Source organism: Rhinoraja longicauda, chromosome 41, assembly GCF_053455715.1.
Source record: "Rhinoraja longicauda isolate Sanriku21f chromosome 41, sRhiLon1.1, whole genome shotgun sequence".
NCBI classification, from domain to species: domain Eukaryota; kingdom Metazoa; phylum Chordata; class Chondrichthyes; order Rajiformes; family Arhynchobatidae; genus Rhinoraja; species Rhinoraja longicauda.
In genome coordinates this window covers 3,582,223-3,602,616 of record NC_135993.1, presented here as the reverse complement: position 1 = coordinate 3,602,616, position 20,394 = coordinate 3,582,223, and the positions used below count along the sequence as shown (strand labels likewise).

The 20,394-nt window shown below is 52.9% G+C and overlaps 1 protein-coding gene across 1 annotated transcript in view; it reads left to right on the top strand.

Annotated features, from left to right (window-relative positions):
• The window catches only part of dpf1 (double PHD fingers 1), a 45,866-nt gene that overhangs the window by 6,702 nt on the left and 18,770 nt on the right, over nucleotides 1-20,394 (top strand). Inside the window, exons 2-7 of the mRNA XM_078430868.1 lie at nucleotides 6,830-6,990; nucleotides 7,964-8,071; nucleotides 12,303-12,433; nucleotides 13,714-13,803; nucleotides 15,661-15,739; nucleotides 19,233-19,364. Coding sequence (XP_078286994.1) covers nucleotides 6,830-6,990; nucleotides 7,964-8,071; nucleotides 12,303-12,433; nucleotides 13,714-13,803; nucleotides 15,661-15,739; nucleotides 19,233-19,364 — 701 coding nt within the window. The remainder of the gene's footprint in view (nucleotides 1-6,829; nucleotides 6,991-7,963; nucleotides 8,072-12,302; nucleotides 12,434-13,713; nucleotides 13,804-15,660; nucleotides 15,740-19,232; nucleotides 19,365-20,394) is intronic.

Genomic DNA, 20,394 nt, shown 5'->3' with positions numbered 1-20,394 from the left:
TCGATGCGGGAAGATTGTCTCGACCCCAAACGTCACCCATTCCTTCTCTCCAGAGATGCTGCCTGTCCCGCTGAGTTACTCCGGCATTTGTGCATTTACCTACTGTGTAACTTTGAGGTTCGGTAAAATAAGGGGCGATGTCATTAAATGTCACACTCTGCTTGAAACTCTTTTTGGAATTTAGCAAAACGTGTCGGTTGTTACAAGTTGTGATTTGCACTCAGTTATGTAACTGAACATAGAACATAGCACAGGCCCTTCGGCCCACAATGACTGTGCTGAACATGATCCCTGGTCCCAGATTGATCCCTGGGATGGCGGGACTTTCATATGAAGAAAGACTGGATAGACTCGGCTTGTACTCGCTGGAATTTAGAAGACTGAGGGGGGATCTTATAGGAACTTACAAAATTCTTAAGGGGTTGGAGAGGCTAGATGCGGGAAGATTGTTCCCGATGTTGGGGGAGTCCAGAACCAGGGGTCACAGTTTAAGGATAAGGGGGAAGTCTTTTAGGACCGAGATGAGAAAACATTTCTTCACACAGAGAGTGGTGAATCTGTGGAATTCTCTGCCACAGAAGGTAGTTGAGGCCAGTTCATTGGCTATATTTAAGAGGGAGTTAGATGTGGCCCTTGTAGCTAAAGGGATCAGGGGGTATGAAGAGAAGGCAGGTACGGGATACTGAGCTGGATGATCAGCCATGATCATATTGAATGGCGGTGCGTACAGGCTCGAAGGGCCGAATGGCCTACTCCTGTACCTATTTTCTATGTTTCTATGATGTTGAGGTCATCTCTCCAGCTGTGTATAATCCATAATCCAGTGTATAATCCATATTCCTGCTTATCCATGTGTTCATCCTAAAGGCTTTTAAACACCACTATCGTATCTGCCTCCACCACTACCCCTGGCAGTGCGTTCCAGGCCCCCACCACCCTCTGTGCGTAAAATCAAAATTGCCCCACACGTCTCCTTTCAAAATTTGCCCCACACACTTTAAAGCCGAGCTCCCCAGTATTTTATTTCCCCACCTTGGGGGAGAAAGGCTCTGACTGTCTACCCTATCTATGCCACTCGTAATCTTGCCATGGCATCTCGGTGGCGCAGCGGTAGAGCTGCTGCCTCACAGCGCCAGAGACCTGACCACGGGCGCCGTCTGTACGGAGTTTGCACGTTCTCCCCGTGACCTGCGTGGGTTTTCTCCGGGCGCTCCGGTTTCCTCCCACACTCCAAAGACGTGCAGGTTTGTAGGTTATTTGGCTTCGGCAAAAAATGGCAAGTTGTCCCCAGTGTGTGTAGGATAGTGTTGCTGTGCGGGGATCGCTGGGCGGCACGGACTCAGTGGGCCGAAGGGCCTGTATCTCTACAGTCCAAAGCCTACATTTTGTTTTATTCTCTGAGGTCTCCCCTCAGCCGTAGGTAGAGCCACTGCCTGACAGCGCCAGCGATCCAGGTTCCATCCCGACCTCGGGTGCTGTCTGTGCGGAGTTTGCACGTTCTCCCCGTGACTGTAAAGTGCAATTTACAAGGGGGGAGGGGAGGGAAAGTGGGTGGGGGGGCAATTAACCTACAAGCCCGCACTTCTTTGGGATATGGGAGGGAACCGGAGCACCCGGAAAACCCATGCGGTCACGACGCGAACCTGCAAACTCCACACAGACAGCACCTCCCCTCCCTCCCTCCCCCTCTCATCTCCTGGCTTCCTTTTCTCTCTCCCCTCCTCTCTGCCTTCTCCCCTCCCACCTCTCCCTCCCCCTCCCTCTCTTCCCACCCCCTGCCCTCTCTCCTCTTCCCTTCCCCGCCCCCTCCCTGCTCTCCCTCCCCTCTCCCCATTCTCCCCACCGCCCCCTTCCCTCTCCTTCCTCCCCCGCGTCTCCTCCCCTGCTCTCCTCTCCCACCCCCAGGTGTTTGCCCCTCCAGTCACTGTGAGGGAGTCCCTGCCCCCCCTCTCCCTCCCACCTCCCTCTCTCTCCCCTCTCCCTTTCCCCTCTCTCCCTTTCCCCTCTCTCTCTCTCCCCTCTCCCTTCCCCTCTCTCTCTCTCCCCTCTCTCTCCCACCTCTCCCTCCCCTCCCCTCTCTCTCTCCCCTCTCTCTCCCACCTCTCCCTCCCTCCCCTCTCCCTCTCCCCCCTCTCTCCCCTCTCTCTCTCTCCCCTCTCCCTCTCCCCCCTCTCTCTCCCCTCTCTCCCTCTCCCCTCTCCCTCTCCCCTCTCTCTCTCCCCCCTCTCTCTCTCCCCTCTCTCTCTCCCCTCTCTCTCCCTCCTCTCTCTCTCTCTCCCCTCTCCCTCTCCCCCCTCTCTCTCCCCTCTCCCTTTCCCCTCTCCCTTTCCCCTCTCCCCTCTCTCTCTCCCCTCTCCCTCCCTTCTCTCTCTCCCCTCTCCCCTCTCTCTCCCCTCTCTCCATTTCCCCTCTCTCTCTTTCCCCTCTCTCCCCTCCCCTCTCCCTCCCCTCTCCCTCCCCTCTCCCTCCCCTCTCCCTCCCCTCTCCCTTTCCCCTCTCTCTCCCCTCTCTCTCTTTCCCCTCTCTCCCCTCCCTCTCCCACCTCTCCCTCCCCTCCCCCTCTCTCTCTGTCTCCAAGATGCTTGCCCCCCCAGTCAGTGCGAGACTCCCTGCCCCCACCATGTCTCTGTGCCCCCCCCCCCCCCCCCAGCCGCTGCCATTGATTAGGGGCAGGGTATTCCCAGCGTCTGGCTCTGTCCTTTCACCCAGTCGCCCAATCCCCCCCCCTCTGCCGACTGGGGGCTCCTGATCTTTGCCGAATAATGAAGATACATTTTTTACACCCCCCACACCCCCCACCTCTGGAGAAGTGTTTTAATGGTGTCCACATCTGGTTGGCACCTGCCCATAACGTGAAGCCATTCACATTCCAAACTGCAGACGCCAATGAATTCCTGAACAGTAAATAACGTCCAATTGTTGCAGAATCTGTCGTTCGAAAGACCTGGCCTTTACAGAAGGGAATTATTGCAGTCCAGGCACACAGACTTTGAAATCTCCTCTCTACACCTCATAGAGTCACAGATAGGGCGATACAGTGTGGAAAACAGGCCCTTCGGCCCAACTCGCCCACACCGGCCAACAATGTCCCAGCTACCCTTGTCCCACCTGCCTGCACTTGGCCCATATCCCTCCAAACCTGTCCTATCCATGTACCTGTCCAACTGTTTCTTAAACGATGGGATAGTCCCTGCCTCAACTACCTCCTCCGGCAGCTCGTTCCATGCACCCACCACCCTCTGTGTGAAAAAGCTACCCCTCAGATTCCTATTAAATCTTTTCCCCTTCACCTTGAAACCTATGTCCTCTGGTCCTCGATTCCCCTTCTCTGGGCAAGAGACTCTGTGCATCTACCCGATCTACCCGGAAATAGTGATTTAATACAATATATATATATATATATATACCCACACGCACACATAGGTACACACAGAAAACAAGCTGACCCCGAAACATCACCTATTCAAGTCTGAAGAAGGGTCTCGACCCGAAACGTCACCCATTCCTTCTCTCCAGAGATGCTGCCTGACCTGCTGAGTTACTCCAGCATTTTGCGCCTATCTTCGGTTTAAACCAGCTTCTGTCAGTGCCTTCCCACACTAACTAATTAACTCAGCAGGTCAGGCAGCATCTGTGGGGAACATGGAAAATAGTGACGTTTCGGGTCGGGAACCTTCTTCAGAGTGATCAGTGTATAGCAGCATTTATTCACAAAATGCTGGAGTAACTCAGCAGGTCAGGCAGCATCTCAGGAGAGAAGGAATGGGTGACGTTTCAGGTCGAGACCCTTCTTCAGACTGTAAAGCAGCATCTGGAGTGGCGGTGACGAGATCTTTGTTTAGCCCGACTTGCATTAAGGAGACAGGCTTCTCGCAGCGAAGGGCCTCGACCCGAAACGTCACCCATTCCTTCTCTCCAGAGATGCTGCTGCCTGTCCCGCTGAGTTACTCCGGCATTTTGTGTCTATTAAGGAGACAGGGCTGGTTAAGTTTCATCGTATTCCGTGATCCTTGCCCTTTGGACCAGAACTCAGTCGGAAACTCCAGCGAAACAGAGCTGTCTGTGACAGAGTCTGGACATTGATCTACAACCAGCTATTTACTCGGTTTAATCTAATCAGCAGCCACTTGAATTTATTGATGGCTTGAAAGTAGTTTCCTGGGCTGCCTGAGGTTTCAGTTGAGGCTGGCGTTGATCTCAGTAATCTCTGCCCTTCTCCTCCCACGTGGATGGACTGAGGGGCGAAAGGTTAAGTTATGGTGTACACAACTTCTTCTTGACCTTGATGCAGGGCCATAGAACACAGGACAGACACAGAGTGCTGGAGTAACTCAGCGGGTCAGGCAGCATCTGTGGAGAACATGGATAGGTGACGTTTCACAGAGTGCTGGAGTAACTCAGCGGGTCGGGCAGCATCTGTGGAGAACGTGGATAGGTGACGTTTCACAGAGTGCTGGAGTAACTCAGCGGGTCAGGCAGCATCTCTGGAGAACATGGATAGGTGACGTTTCGGGTCGAGACTCTTCTTCAGACTGAAGAAGGGTCTCGACCCGAAATGTCAGAGAAACAGAGACAATAGGTGCAGGAGGAGGCCATTTGGCCCTTCGAGCCAGCACCGCCATTCATTGCGATCATGGCTGATCATCCACAATCAGTAACCCGTGCCTGCCTTCTCCCCATACCCATTGATTCCGCTAGCCCCTAGAGCTCTATCTAGCTCTCTTTTAAATTCATCCAGTGAATTGGCCTCCACTGCCCTCTGTGACAGAGGATTCCACAAATTCACAACTCTCTGACTGAAAAAGTTTTTCCTCATCTCAGTTCTAAATGGCCTACCCCTTATTCTTAAACTGTGGCCCCTTGTTCTGGACTCCCCCAACATTGGGAACATGTTTCCTGCCACTAACGTGTCCAACCCCTTAATGATCTTATACGTTTCGATAAGATCCCCTCTCATCCTTCTAAATTCCAGTGTATACAAGCCTAGCCGCTCCAGTCTTTCAACATATGACAGTCCCGCCATTCCTGGAATTAACTCTACCGCTGTGCCACCGTGCTGCCCGTTTAAATGCCATTTTATCTGCCTCCACCACCACCCCTGTCAGCGTGTTTCAGGCACCCATCACCCTCTGTGTAAAATAAAAAACTTGTCTTGCACTGTGCCCCATGCTGCCAGAGGCACGGGTTCGATCCTGACCTCGGGTTCGATCCTGACCTCGGGTGCTGTCTGTACGGAGTTGGTTCGTTCTCCCTGTGACCAAGTGGGTTTCCTCTGGGTGCACCGGTTTCCTCCCACATCCAAAGACGTGCAGGTTTTGAAGGCTTCTATACATTGCCCCCAGTGTGCAGGGAGTGGGAAAGTGGGATAACCTAGATCTAGTGTGAATGAGTGGTCGATGGTCGGCATGGACTCGATGGGCCGAAGGACCTCTTTCCATGCTGTATCTCTAAACATTTAGCTTAGTTCACAGATACAGCGTGGGCACAGGCCCTTCGGCCCACCTAGTCCGTACTGACCAGCGATCACCCCGTACACTAGCACTATCCCACACACGAGGGGTCATTTACAATTTTACCGAAGTCAATTAACCTGCAAACCTGCGCGTCTTTGGAGTGTGGGAGGAAACCGGAGCGCCCGGAGAAAACCCACGCGGGTCACGGGGAGAACGTACAAACTCCGCACAGACAGCGCCTGTAGTCAGGATCGAACCCGGGTCTCTGGCGCCGTGAGGCAGCAACTCTACCGCTGCGCCAATTGATTCACCATATTTTTGGTAAAGAAGAGGGAGTAACACTCTCCCACCCCCCGCTGGGAGTAACGCTCTCCTCTCTCCCCCCCCCCCCCCCTCCCCCCGCTGGGAGTAACGCACTCCTCTCTCCTCCCCCCCAGGAGTAACGCACTCTTCTCTCTCCCCCCCCCCCAGGAGTAACGCTCTCCTCTCCCCCCCCCCCCCCGCTGGGAGTAACGCTCTTCTCCCCCCCCCCCGCTGGGAGTAACGCTCTCCTCTCTCCCCCCCCCCCCGCTGGGAGTAACGCTCTCCTCTCCCCCCCCCCCCCCCGCTGGGAGTAACGCTCTCCTCTCTCTCCCCCCCCCCCCCCGCTGGGAGTAACGCACTCCTCTCCCCCCCCCCCCCCCCCGCTGGGAGTAACGCTCTCCTCTCCCCCCCCCCCCCCCCGCTGGGAGTAACGCTCTTCTCCCCCCCCCCCCCGCTGGGAGTAACGCTCTTCTCCCCCCCCCCCCCGCTGGGAGTAACGCTCTTCTCCCCCCCCCCCGCTGGGAGTAACGCTCTTCTCCCCCCCCCCCCGCTGGGAGTAACGCTCTTCTCCCCCCCCCCCCCGCTGGGAGTAATGCTCTTCTCCCCCCCCCCCCCCCCGCTGGGAGTAACGCTCTTCTCCCCCCCCCCGCTGGGAGTAACGCTCTTCTCCCCCCCCCCCGCCGGGAGTAACGCTCTTCTCCCCCCCCCGCTGGGAGTAACGCTCTCCTCTCCCCCCCCCCCCCCCCGCTGGGAGTAACGCTCTCCTCTCCCCCCCCCCCCCCCCCCCGCTGGGAGTAACGCTCTCCTCTCCCCCCCCCCCCCCCCGCTGGGAGTAACGCTCTTCTTCCCCCCCCCCCCCCCGCTGGGAGTAACGCTCTCCTCTCTCCCCCCCCCCGCTGGGAGTAACGCTCTTCTTCCCCCCCCCCCCCCCACGCTGGGAGTAACGCTCTTCTCCCCCCCCCCCCCCGCTGGGAGTAACGCTCTCCTCTCTCTCCCCCCCCCCGCTGGGAGTAACGCTCTTCTTCCCCCCCCCCCCCACGCTGGGAGTAACGCTCTTCTCTCTCCCCCCGCAGGCTGGGTGAGGATTTCTACCGCGAGGCGATCGAGCACTGTCGTAGCTACAACGCCCGCCTGTGTGCGGAGCGCAGCATGCGTCTGCCCTTCCTCGACTCACAGACCGGCGTCGCCCAGAACAACTGCTACATCTGGATGGACAAGACCCACCGCGGACCAGGCACGCACACGCACACGGACACGCACACGGACACGGACACGCACACGGACACGGACACACACAGACGAATGCGCATGTACACGCACACACACGGACGCATGCACATGGACACACACGGGCACGCACACACGCGGACACACACAGACGCACGTACATGTACACGTGCAGACACGCACACACACAGATGCACGCGCATGCACACGCACACGGACAGACACGCACACACACAGACGCACTCGCATGCACATGGACACGCACACGGACACGCACACGGACGTGCACACGGACACACATAAACGAACGTGCATGTACATGCACACGGGCGTGCACACAGACACACATAGACAAACACGCATGTACACGCACACACACAGACGCATGCGCATGCACATGGACACGCACACGGACACGCACACACGCGCACACACACAGACGCATGTGCATGCACACACACACGGACACGCACACACACACGGACACGCACACACACACACGCACACACAGACGGACGCGCATGCTCATGGACACGCACACACAGACGGACGCGCATGCTCATGGACACGCACACGGACTCGCACACACACACACGCACATGCATGCACACGCGTTTTATTGTCGTATGTCCCAGATTGAACAATGATATTCTTGCAGCAGCTCAACAGAACATGTAAACATAGTGCACTGTAAACTATATCATAAACAAGAAAAATAGTTCAATGTGTGTATATACATGTACTCACAAATACACCTAGATATAGATGATATATATACATATACAAACGCACACATATGTACACACCACAAACAAACATTATTAATGCAATAATACCAATAATAGTCAATGTAGTTCAGAGCTTATTTGAGGTTGTGGTGCGTGACAGGTGCGTTAGCTCGAGTTGATGGGTCTGTAGTTTCTACCTGAGCCCAGGTGAGATTCCTCACGATGAATATGTCTGCCTCCTTCCTCCTGTAGGCTTGGGTCCGGGGCAGTTGTACACCTACCCTGCCCGTTGCTGGCGGAAGAAGAGACGTCTCAACATCTTGGAAGACCCACGTCTCCGACCTTGTGAAATCAAACTCGGTAAAAGACCACTTTCTTCATCCCTCGCTGTCCAATCCGCTCTTGCTGCCCGAAACGTCGCCCATTCCTTCTCTCCAGAGATGCTGCCTGACCCGCTGAGTTGCTTTCAATCATTCTTTCCTCCCAAGGTAGACACAAGGTGCTGGAGTAACTCAGCGGGACGGGCAGCATCTCTGGAGAGAAGGGACGGGTGACGTTTAGGGTCGAGACCCTTCTTCAGACTGTTTCTATGGTGTTGGTCTTCGTGATAGCGGGTCTGGCTGAGAATGCACTTGACGTTGTGTGAGTGGTCTGAAGTCAAGTCACAGTGGCGCAGCGGTAGAGTTGCTGCCTTACAGCGAATGCAGCGCCGGAGACTCAGGTTCGATCCCGACTACGGGCGCCGTCTGTACGGAGTTTGCATGCTCTCCCCGTGACCTGCGTGGGTTTTCCCCGAGATCTTCGGTTTCCTCCCACACTCCAAAGACGTGCAGGTTTGTAGGTTAATTGGCTGGGCAAATGTAAAAATTGTCCCTAGTGGGTGTAGGATGGTGTTAGTGTGCGGGGATCGCTGGGCGGCGTGGACCCGGTGGGCCGAAGGACCTGTTTTCGTGCTGTATCTCTAAACTTATCCATGCCAACCAAGTTGGTATATTGGGCTGGCCCTATTTGGCCCATAGCCCCTGATCCTTCCAATCCATATATCAGTCCGAATGTCTTTTAAAAGTCACGGTTGTATCCACTTCTATAGCTCCCTCTGGCAGCTCGTTCTAGACTCCCCTCCGAGTGTAAACCTTTACCCTTTATCTGTGTACTGCGGACTGCTTAATGGTACTCATGTTCAATCATTTCTTTGCCTGTATAGCACGCGTTTCCCTGAACCTCTCTGTACACGTGACAAGAACACACTAAACTGAAAGCTAAAATGCTAGTACAGAGCAGAGGGGCTGAATGGCTTCATCCGAGCACCGCATTTTCTGTACACGTTGCATGGGCGCAGCAGTAGAGTCGCTGCCTCGCTGTCTGTACGGAGTTTGCACGTTCTCCCCGTGACCTGCGTGGTTTTTCTCCAGGATCTCCGGTCTCCTCCCACACTCCAAAGACGTACAGGTTTGTAGGTTAATTGGCTTTGGTATAAATATAAATTGTCCCTAGTGTGTGTGGGATAGCGTTGGTGTGCGGGGATCGCTGGTCGGCGTGGACCCGGTGGGCCGAAGGGCCTGTTTGCATGCTGTATCTCTAAACGGAACTAAGCTAAACCATCCCTTTAAGAGCCGGTCGGCCGCCTGACAGGAGTTGACCGGCTCAGCAAATCATTGATGAATCCAATTGATTGATGAAGTTTCCCAGGGCTGTTGATCAGAGCAGCATTCTCACATCGATCGGCCTTCCCCTTCATACTGGAAGCTGGCAGCTTGTCAGAAGCCTCTGATTATCACCACTTTAACAAGGTCTGATTGGCGCTAATCAATTCTCCCTCACACCCTCTGGGACCGGACTAACAACTGATGAGTTGCTTAATTAGTGGCCGGTGAGTCCACACTCCTTCCCCCCTGAGTACGTGTGGCTTGACTTCAGACCAAGTTGGTCGGGGACTCTCACGATGTCAAGAGCATTCTCAGCATGATGAAAACAAATCTGCTATCATGAAGACCGACAGCATAGAAACAGTCTGAAGAAGGGTCTCGACCCTAAACGTCACCCATGGGTCTCGACCCTAAACGTCACCCATGGGTCTCGACCCGAAACGTCGCCCATTCCTTCTCTCCCGAGATGCTGCCTGACCTGCTGAGTTACTCCAGCATTTTGTGTCTATCTTTGGTTTACGATAGAAAACATAGAAAAAATTGAAAATAGGTGCAGGGGGAGGCCATTTGGCCCTTCGAGCCAGCACTGCCATTCATTGTGATCATGGCTGATCATCCACAATCAGTAACCCGTGCCTGCCTTCTCCACATATCCCTTGATTCCACTAGCCCCTGGAGCTCCATCTAACTCTCTTTTAAATTCATCCAGTGAATTGGCCTCCACTGCCCTCTGTGGCAGAGAATTCCACAGATTCACAACTCTCTGGGTGAAAATGTTTTTCCTCACCTCAGTTTGAAATGGCCTCCCCTTTATTCTTAGACTGTGTGTGGCCCCTGGTTCTGGACTCCCCCAACATTGGGAACATTTTTCCTGCATCTGCCTTGTCAAGTCCTTTTATAATCTTATAACGCATCTGCAGTTCCTGACTGCACAGCATCGAAACAGGCTCTTCGGACCATCGAGTCTGTGCCGTCCATCAATGCCCTACTTAGACAAATCCTATACGAACCCCATTTCATTTCCCCACATTCATGTCACAGTGGCGCAGCAGGTAGAGCTGCTGTCTCACAGCGCCGGAGACCCAGTTTCGATCCCGACTACGGGTGCTATCTGTGTGGAGTTTGTACGTTCTCCCCGTGACCTGCATGGTCTTTAGTTACATAACACAGAACACAGAACGGTATTGCACAGGAACAAGCCTTTTGGTCTGAACAATGTCCATGCCGAATATGTGCCGTATTAGGCCCGGATGGCACTGTAGGCCCCGACGTTGTAGGCCCTGACACTGTAGGCCCTGACGCTGTAGGCCCTGACACTGTAGGCCCTGACGCTGTAGGCCCGGACGTCACTGTAGGCCCCGACGTTGTAGGCCCTGACACTGTAGGCCCTGACACTGTAGGCCCGGACGCTGTAGGCCCTGACGCTGTAGGCCCGGACACTGTAGGTCCTGACGCTGTAGGCCCGGACGCTGTAGGCCCTGACGCTGTAGGCCCGGACGCTGTAGGCCCTGACACTGTAGGCCCGGACACTGTAGGCCCTGACGCTGTAGGCCCTGACGCTGTAGGCCCTGACGCTGTAGGCCCTGACGCTGTAGGCCCTGACACTGTAGGCCCTGACGCTGTAGGCCCTGACGCTGTAGGCCCTGACACTGTAGGCCCTGACGCTGTAGGCCCTGACACTGTAGGCCCTGACACTGTAGGCCCGGACTGCGCTGTAGGCCCTGACACTGTAGGCCCTGACACTGTAGGCCCAGACGCTGTAGGCCCTGACACTGTAGGCTCTGACGCTGTAGGCCCTGACACTGTAGGCCCGGACGCTGTAGGCCCGGGGGGCCGCTGCAATCCCTGACAGTGTAGGCCCGGGTGCCGCCTAACAGAGGTTGCATAGCAACCCTCCTCCCGGCCGCCATTGGTGGAGCGGGAGCACGTGGCCGCTGGCTGGGTGAGGTCATGCGGGGCAGTGACGTTACCTTGTCCCATATGTGGGAGTGAGGAAGTTGGCAACCCAAATGTGTAGGGTCGTGTCAGTGTGCTGGGACCGCTGGTCGGTGCGGACTCGGAGGGGCCGAAGGGCCTGTTTCCTTGCTGTCTACCCTATCTATGCCTCTCATGATTTTTTTAACTACTATAACAGGTCTCAACTCACCTCAATCGCCGATGCTCCATGGTATCCGATCCAAGTTTGTCCAACCTCTGTAGGTCACATCTGTAATCCATGTAGCATTCTGGTAAAGAAGAGTGTGTAAATAAAGGTCCAGACCTGAAACGTCACCTTTAGTTTAGTTTAGTTTGGAGATACAGCGTTGCCACAGGCTCTTCGGCCCACCGGCCAGCGATCCCCACACATTAACACTATCCTACACACACTAGGGACAATTTACACATACACCTAGCTAATCAACCTATAAACCTGTACGTCTTTGGAGTGTGGGAGGAAACCAAAGATCTCAGAGGAAACCCACACAGGTCACGGGGAGAACGTACAAACTCCGTACAGACGGCGCCCGTAGTCGGGATCGAACCTGGGTCCCTGGCCCTGTGAGGCAGCAACTCTACCTCTGCGCCACCGTGCCACCCTAATTCATTCATTTCTATGTCTCTCGTTTCCCTCTCCCCTGACTTCCAGTCTGAAGAAGGGTCTCGACTTGAAGCGTCACCCATTCCTTCTCTCCAGAGATGCTGCCTGTCCCGCTGAGTTACTCCGGCATTTTGTGTCGAACATCCTGGCAAACCCTCTCCTGCTCTCTCTCTGGGGGATAGTTAGAACCTTTCCCCAGGGATTACGGCCTACGTCAGGCTTTCACCAAAGGGCAGGATCCTGCACCTCGTCCCTGCCCGTTGCCATGGTAACAGGCGGCGGTAATGGCCGCCTCCAGGCTGGGTGCCGGGCCGGAGGTGACCGGGAAAGCGGCCAATGCCTTTGCCTCTTGTTGCCATTTGCTCAGATACGGAGGTGACGTTAAAGAAGGAGGGCCTGCTTCCCGAGGGGCCTGCGCTGGAGGCACTGCTGTGCAGCGAGACCGGGGCCGAGAAGAAGACCGAGACGAAAGATGAGGAGAGCATCAGTGAATGTCAGGTGGGTGCGCTGCAGTACAATATGGTACAGTGCGGTAGGTTGCAGTACAATACGGTACAATACGGTACAGTGCGGTAGGTTGCAGTACAATACGGTACAATGTGGTACGGTGCAGTACAATACGGTACAATACGGTACAATACGGTACAGTGCGGTAGGTTGCAGTACAATACGGTACAATACGGTACAATACGGTACAGTGTGGTAAGGTGCAGTACAATACGGTACCATACGGTACAATACGGTACAGTGCGGTAGGTTGCAGTACAATACGGTACAGTGTGGTACGGTGCAGTACAATACGGTACAATACGGTACAGTGTGGTACGGTGCAGTACAATACGGTACCATACGGTACAATACGGTACAGTGCGGTAGGTTGCAGTACAATACGGTACAGTGCGGTAGGTTGCAGTACAATACGGTACAGTGCGGTAGGTTGCAGTACTATACGGTACAGTGTGGTACGGTGCAGTACAATATGGTACAGTGTGGTACGGTGCAGTACAATACGGTATGGTACAATACGGTACAATACGGTACAGTGTGGTACGGTGCAGTACAATATGGTATGGTACAATACGGTACAATACGGTACAGTGTGGTACGGTGCAGTACAATACGGTACAATACGGTACAGTGTGGTACGGTGCAGTACAATACGGTACAATACGGTACAGTGTGGTACGGTGCAGTACAATACGGTACAATACGGTACAGTGTGGTACGGTGCAGTACAATATGGTACAATACGGTACATTGTGGTACAGTGCGGTACAATACGGTACAGTACAATACGGTACAGTGCGGTACGTTGCAGTACAATACGGTACAATACGGTACATTGTGGTACAGTACAATACGGTACAGTGCGGTACGTTGCAGTACAATACGGTGAGTACAATACGGTACAGTGCGGTACGTTGCAGTACAATACGGTACAGTACAATATGGTACAGTACAATACGGTACAGTACAATACGGTACAGTACAATACGGTACAGTACAATACGGTACAGTGTGGTACGTTGCAGTACAATACGGTACAGTACAATATGGTACAGTACGATACGGAGTTTGCACGTTCTCCCCGTGACCTGCGTGGGTTTTCTCCGAGATCTTCGGTTCCCTCTCTCACTCTAAAGACGTGCAGGTTTGTGGGGATCGCTGGTCGGTGTGGACTCGGCGGGCCAAAAGGCCTGTTTCCGCGCTGTGTCTTGTAACTAAACTAAACTGATGAACTAAGCTGAAGTGATGTCATGTTGTCCACTCTCCCACAGAGGATTTTGGCGAGTGATTTTCCCCAGGACATCGAGGTGGATGATCTGGAAGAAGACGCACCAAAGCGGAAAAGCAAAACCAAAGGACGGGTGAGTGTTGATCCTTTACCCCTTCGACTGGACACTGCCTGACCACCACAGTGGGGGAGAGGTGAAGGTGCCACGGCAATGTCTGAAGAAGGGTCTCGACCCGAAACGTCACCCATTCCTTCTCTCCAGAGATGCTGCCTGTCCCGCTGAGTTACTCCAGCATTTTGTGTCTATCCTCACAGAAAATACATCTCCTCTTCCTCATGTCACCATAGCTCGGCAAATAGAAACATAGAAAATAGGTGCAGGAGGAGGCCATTTGGCCCTTCGAGCCAGCACCGCCATTCATTGTGATCATGGCTGATCATCCACAATCAGTAACCCGTGCCTGCCTTCTCCCCATATCCCTTCATTCCACTAGCCCCCAGAGCTCTATCTAACTCTCTTTTAAATTCATCCAGTGAATTGGCCTCCACTGCCCTCTGTGGCTGAGAATTCCACAGATTCACAACTCTCTGGGTGAAAAAGTTTCTTCTCACCTCAGTTTTAAACGGCCTCCCCTTTATTCTTAGACTGTGTGGCCCCTGGTTCTGGACTCCCCCAACATTGGGAACATTTTTCCTGCATCTAGCTTGTCCAGTCCTTTTATGATTGTACACGTTGCTATGAGATCCCCTCTCATCTGGTAGAAATGCTGCCCCACACACCGCCAAAGGCCCAGGTTCGATCTCAGGTGCTGTCTGTGGAGTACGAGCGTTCGGCCCACCTTGTCCAAGCTGACCAAGGTGCCTCATCTACACTAGTCCCACTTGCCCGAGTTTGGCCCACACCTCTCCACATCTTTGAACCTTTCCTATCCATTCCATGAAAAACCTGATGTTGGCCATTTAAGTTAGAAATGAGACAAAATCTCATCTCAGTTTGGTTTTAGTACTACGGTCCACCGAGTCCGTGCCGCCCAGCGATCCCCGCACACTAACACTATCCTACACACACTGGGGACAATTTACAGTTTTAGCAAGCCAATTAACCTACAAACCTGTACGTCTTTGGAGTGTGGGAGGAAACTGAAGATCTGGGTGAAAACCCACGCAGGTCACGGGGAGAACGTACAAACTCCGTACAGACAGCACCTGTAGTCAGGATCGAACCTGAGTCCCTGGCGCTGTGAGGCAGCAACTCTACCGCTGCGCCTTCCTGTGCTATACCGTTCTATATTAGACAATAGACAATAGGTGCAGGAGGAGGCCATTCGGCCCTTCGAGCCAGCACCGCCATTCAATGTGATCATGGCTGATCATTCTAAATCAGTACCCCGTTCCTGCTTTCTCCCCATACCCCCTGACTCCGCTATCCTTAAGAGCTCTATCTAGCTCTCTCTTGAATGTATTCAGAGAATTGGCCTCCACTGCCTTCTGAGGCAGAGAATTCCACAGATTCACAACTCTCTGACTGACTATTCTATGATCTGTGAGTTATATGATAGCGACATTTAGGAGACTTTTAGATCGGCAGGGAATTGAGGGATTTATACGCGCTGTTTGTATGGAGTTTGCACGTTCTCCCCGTGACCTGCGTGGGTTTTCTCCGAGTTCGTCAGTTTCCTCCCACACTCCAAAGACGTGCGGGTTTGTAGATTAATTGGCTTGGTGTATGTGTAAATTGACCCTCGTGTGTGTAGGATAGTGTTAGTGTGAGCGGGGAATCGCTGGTCGGTGTCGACTCGATGGGCAGAAGGGCCTGTTTCCACGCTGTATCTCTAAATGAAATAAACGAAACTAAATCGGCAGGGAATGGAGGATATGGATAATGTGGAAGGAGAGGAGATTGGTGTAACTTGGTGTCATGTTCAGCATTGGCATTGTTGGCCGGCCTGTACACTTGAATCCCATGTATGTTCTGTGCTCGCTCTTCCAGACCTATGGCATCGGAGGCATGAGAAAGAGACAGGAACCCACGTCACTGGAGGACAGGGACAAACCATACGTCTGTGACAGTAAGTAGGCCCTAATCCACACCGTGCGGGGATTACGTGAGGGTAGATAGACCACGGTCTCGACCCGAAACGTCACCCATTCCTTCTCTCCAGAGACGCTGCCTGTCCCGCTGAGTTACTCCAGCGTTTTGGGTCTACCTTCGGTTGAAACCAGCACCCTTGCAGTTCTTTCGTGACGTGATTACGCGAGGGTGTCTGTCACCATCTCCGGCCAAACCCACACGGAATGCCGCTGTAACTCAGCGGGTCAGGCAGCATCTCTGTCGATGCCTATCCACGTTCTCCAGAGATGCAGCCTGACCCGCTGAGTTACTCCAGCACTCTGTGTCGTGTGCTTTATTGTATAGTTTAGAGTGTACAGAGTGGAAACAGGTCAACCGAATCCACGCCGACCAACGATCCCCACACACGATCCCCACTATCCTACACATCATGATAGGGAATGACGTGAATAACGTTTAGTGCAAGATAAAATCCGATCAATGATAGTCCGAGAGTCTCGAGTGAGGTAGATAGTGGCTCTCTCTATTTGTGGTAGGTCGATGTTCTTCTGATTCCTACCACCGGAAATTATTCCTCCTGATTTAACCTCTCGGGACAATTTTACATTTAAACCAAAGCCAATTAACCCACACACCTGCGCGTCTTTGGAGTGCGGGAGGAAACCGAAGATCTCGGAGAAAACCCACGCAGGTCACGGGGAGAACGTAAAAACTCAGTGCGGGCAGCGCCCGTAGTCAGGATCGAACCCGGGTCTCTGGCGCTGTGAGGCAGCAACTCTACCGCTGCGCCACCGTGCCGCCCGAAGTTGGCTAGAGACAGAGGATTGGGGCTTGCTGTGAGATGATCTGTTCCATGTCAGTTCGGTCTAGTTTATTGTCACGCGTAAAGAGGTACAGTGAAAAGCTTTTGTGCTAACCAGCCAGCGGTAAGACTATACATGATTACACACAAGCCATCCACAGTGCACAGATACAGAATAAAGTTTCGTTTAGTTTAGGTTATTATCACGCGTACCGAGGTACAAGTGAAAAGCTTGTGTTGCGTGCTAACCACTCAGTGGAAAGACAATACGTGACTACAATCGAGCCGTCCACAGTGTACAGGGACAGGATAAAGGGAATAACGTGAATAACATTCAGTGCAAGATAAAATCCGATCAAAGATAGTCCGAATTTCCCCAATGAGGTTGATTGTAGCCCAGGACTGCTCTCTGGTTGTGGTAGGATGATGCTCTTCTGATTCTTACCACTGGAAATGATTCCTCCTGATTTAACCTCACCAAACCACCTTGTGAATGACCTCCTTCCACCTCCAGGTATTTACAATGAACAGATAGATGGTCCTGCCCACTAATATAACCATATAACCATATAACAACTACAGCACGCAAACAGGCCCGTTCGGCCCTACCAGTCCACGCCGACCACTCTCCCTGACCTAGTCTCATCTACCTGCACTCAGACCATAACCCTCTAATCCCCTCTTATCCATATACCTATCCAATTTACTCTTAAATAATAAAATCGAGCCTGCCTCCACCACTTCCACCGGAAGCCCATTCCATACAGCCACCACCCTCTGAGTAAAGAAGTTACCCCTCATGTTACCCCTAAACTTTTGTCCCTCAATTCTGAAGTTATGTCCCCTTGTTGGAATCTTCCCCACTCTCAAAGGGAAAAGCCTACCCACGTCAACTCTGTCCGTCCCTCTCAAAATTTAAAAAACCTCTATCAAGTCCCCCCTCAACCTTCTACGCTCCAAAGAATAAAGACCCAACCTGTTCAACCTCTCTCTGTAGCTTAAGTGCTGAAACCCAGGCAACATTCTAGTAAATCTCCTCTGTACCCTCTCCATTTTGTCGACATCCCTCCTATAATGTGTTGGCTCATGTTCAGGAAGGAGCTGCAGATGATGGTTTACACCAAAGCTAGACACACAAAATACCGGAGTCATTCAGTGGGACAGGGGGTGTCGGGGGTTATGGGGAGAAGGCAGGAGAATGGGGTTAGGAGGGAGAGATAGATCAGCCATGATTGAATGGTGGAGTAGACTTGATGGGCCGAATGGCCTAATTCTGCTCCTATCACTTATGGCCTTACGTGCGTAGGAAGGGACTGCAGATGCTGGTTTAAATCGAAGGTAGACACATGATGGAGTAACTCAGCGGGTCAGGCAGCATCTCTGGAGAGAAAGAATGGGTGACGTTTCAGGTCGAGACCCTTCTTCAGACTGACTTCAGTCTCTCGATACATTCTGCATTTTTAATGGTATCATCACACAAACTGTTCCCCCAAAACACTGATTACACTGCGAGAGGCAGAGCGAGCGGCGGGTTTTGCTTACTAAAATGGCTCCTTTGCGTACTCCACTTCAGTACAGGCGATTTCAACGGAGTGGTCCATCCTGTTCTCAGATTGCCATCAGAGATTGACACAAAATGCTGGAGTAACTCAGCGGGTCAGGCAGCATCTCTGGGGAGAAGGAATGGGTGACGTTTTGGGTCGAGACCCTTCTTCAGACTGTACCAGCATCGCCCATTCCTTCTCCCAGAGATGCTGCCTGCCCCGCTGAGTTACTCCAGCATTTTGTGCGCACCAAGTCAGTAAAGTCCACCTCTCCTCCCCGCACCCCTCCCTCAACGAGATCTGGGTGTCCTAGTGCATCAGTCACTGAAAGGAAGCATGCAGGTACAGCAGGCAGTGAAGAAAGCCAATGGAATGTTGGCCTTCATAACAAGAGGAGTTGAGTATAGGAGCAAAGAGGTCCTTCTACAGTTGTACCGGGCCCTGGTGAGACCGCACCTGGAGTACTGTGTGCAGTTTTGGTCTCCAAATTTGAGGAAGGATGTCCTTGCTATTGAGGGCGTGCAGCGTAGGTTGACTAGGTTAATTCCCGGAATGGTGGGACTGTCATATATTGAAAGACTGGAGCGACTAGGCTTGTATACACTGGAATTTAGAAGGATGAGAGGGGACCTTATCGAAACGTATACGATTATTAAGGGGTTGGACACGTTAGAGGCAGGAAACATGTTCCCAATGTTGGGGGAGTCCAGAACCAGGGGCCACACAGTTTAAGAATAAGGGGTCGGCCATTTAGAACGGAGATGAGGAAAACCTTTTTCAGTCAGAGAGTTGTGAATCTGTGGAATTCACTGCCTCAGAAGGCAGTGGAGGCCAATTCTCTGAATGCATTCAAGAGAGAGCTAGATAGAGCTCTTAAGGATAGCGGAGTCGGGGGGTATGGGGAGAAGGCAGGAGCCAACTGGGGTGGCACGGTGGCGCAGCAGTAGAGTTGCTGCCTCACAGCGCCAGAGACCCAGGTTCTACTGATTGAGAATGATCAGCCATGATCACATTGAATGGCGGTGCTGGCTCGATGGGCCGAATGCACCTATTGTCTATTAAAGAAACATAGATGTGGAATTCACATTTGCATTGACACTGGGAGATCCCACTCAACTAAATGTCTTTGTCTTCTCGGTGGACAGTCTGTGGGAAGCGCTACAAGAACCGTCCGGGGCTGAGCTACCACTACACCCACACCCACCTGGCAGAGGAGGAAGGCGAAGATGAGCTGGAGCGACACACCCTTCCCTTCCACCGCAAGAACAGCCATAAACGTAAGGCCCCGACCACCACCACCAGTAGCTTGGCTAATCCGGAACGTGCACCTGGAATAATAATAATAATAATAATAATGCATTACATTTATATAGCGCTTTTCATATACTCAAAGACGCTTTACAGGGATTTAAAGAACATAGGGAAGTGAATAAATAGATAAATAAGTAAACGAACAGAGAAAGGAGACAGAGGGTGAGGTGACCTTCAGTGGTTGAAGGCAGTACTGAACAGGTGAGACTTCAGTGATGTTTTGAATGTGGTGAGTGAGGAGGAGTCTCTGACGGTTTGGGGTAGTGAGTTCCATAGGGTGGGAGCAGCGATGGAGAAAGCCCTGTCCCCCCAGGATCTGAGTTTGGTCCGGATGTGGGGGGATAGGAGATTGGCAGCAGCAGAGCGGAGGGTGCAGGTGGGAGTGTGCCTGTGGAGGAGGGCGGTCAGGTAGGATGGGGCCAGGTTATGGAGGGCTTTGTAGGTCATGAGGAGGATTTTGTACTGGATTCTCTGGGGGATGGGGAGCCAGTGGAGTTTGTAAAGGGCGGGGGTGATATGGTCACGGATCGAGGTGTGGGTGAGTAGACGGGCAGCGGAGTTTTGAATGTATTGAAGTTTACTAATGATTTTTGAGGGTGCGCCATAGAGGAGGCTGTTGCAGTAGTCCAGACGGGAGGTGATGAAGGCGTGGATGAGGGTTTCTGCAGCTGTGGAGGAGAGGGATGGACGGAGACGGGCAATGTTTTTGAGGTGGAAGAAGGCTGTCTTTGTGATGTGTTTGATGTGTTTGTTGAAGGAGAGGGTTTGATCAAAGATGATTCCAAGATTCCGTTGTTCATGTTCCTCCCACTGCCTCACCATCAGGGTGGTGCTTGGGATGGGCGTTGATGCTGCTGTGCTGTGGGAGATAGAAACCTTCCTGGAATGGCGGGACGTTCATATGTTGAAAGACTGGAGCGACTAGGCTTGTATACACTGGAATTTAGAAGGATGAGAGGAGATCTTATCGAAACGTATGAGATTATTAAGGGTTGG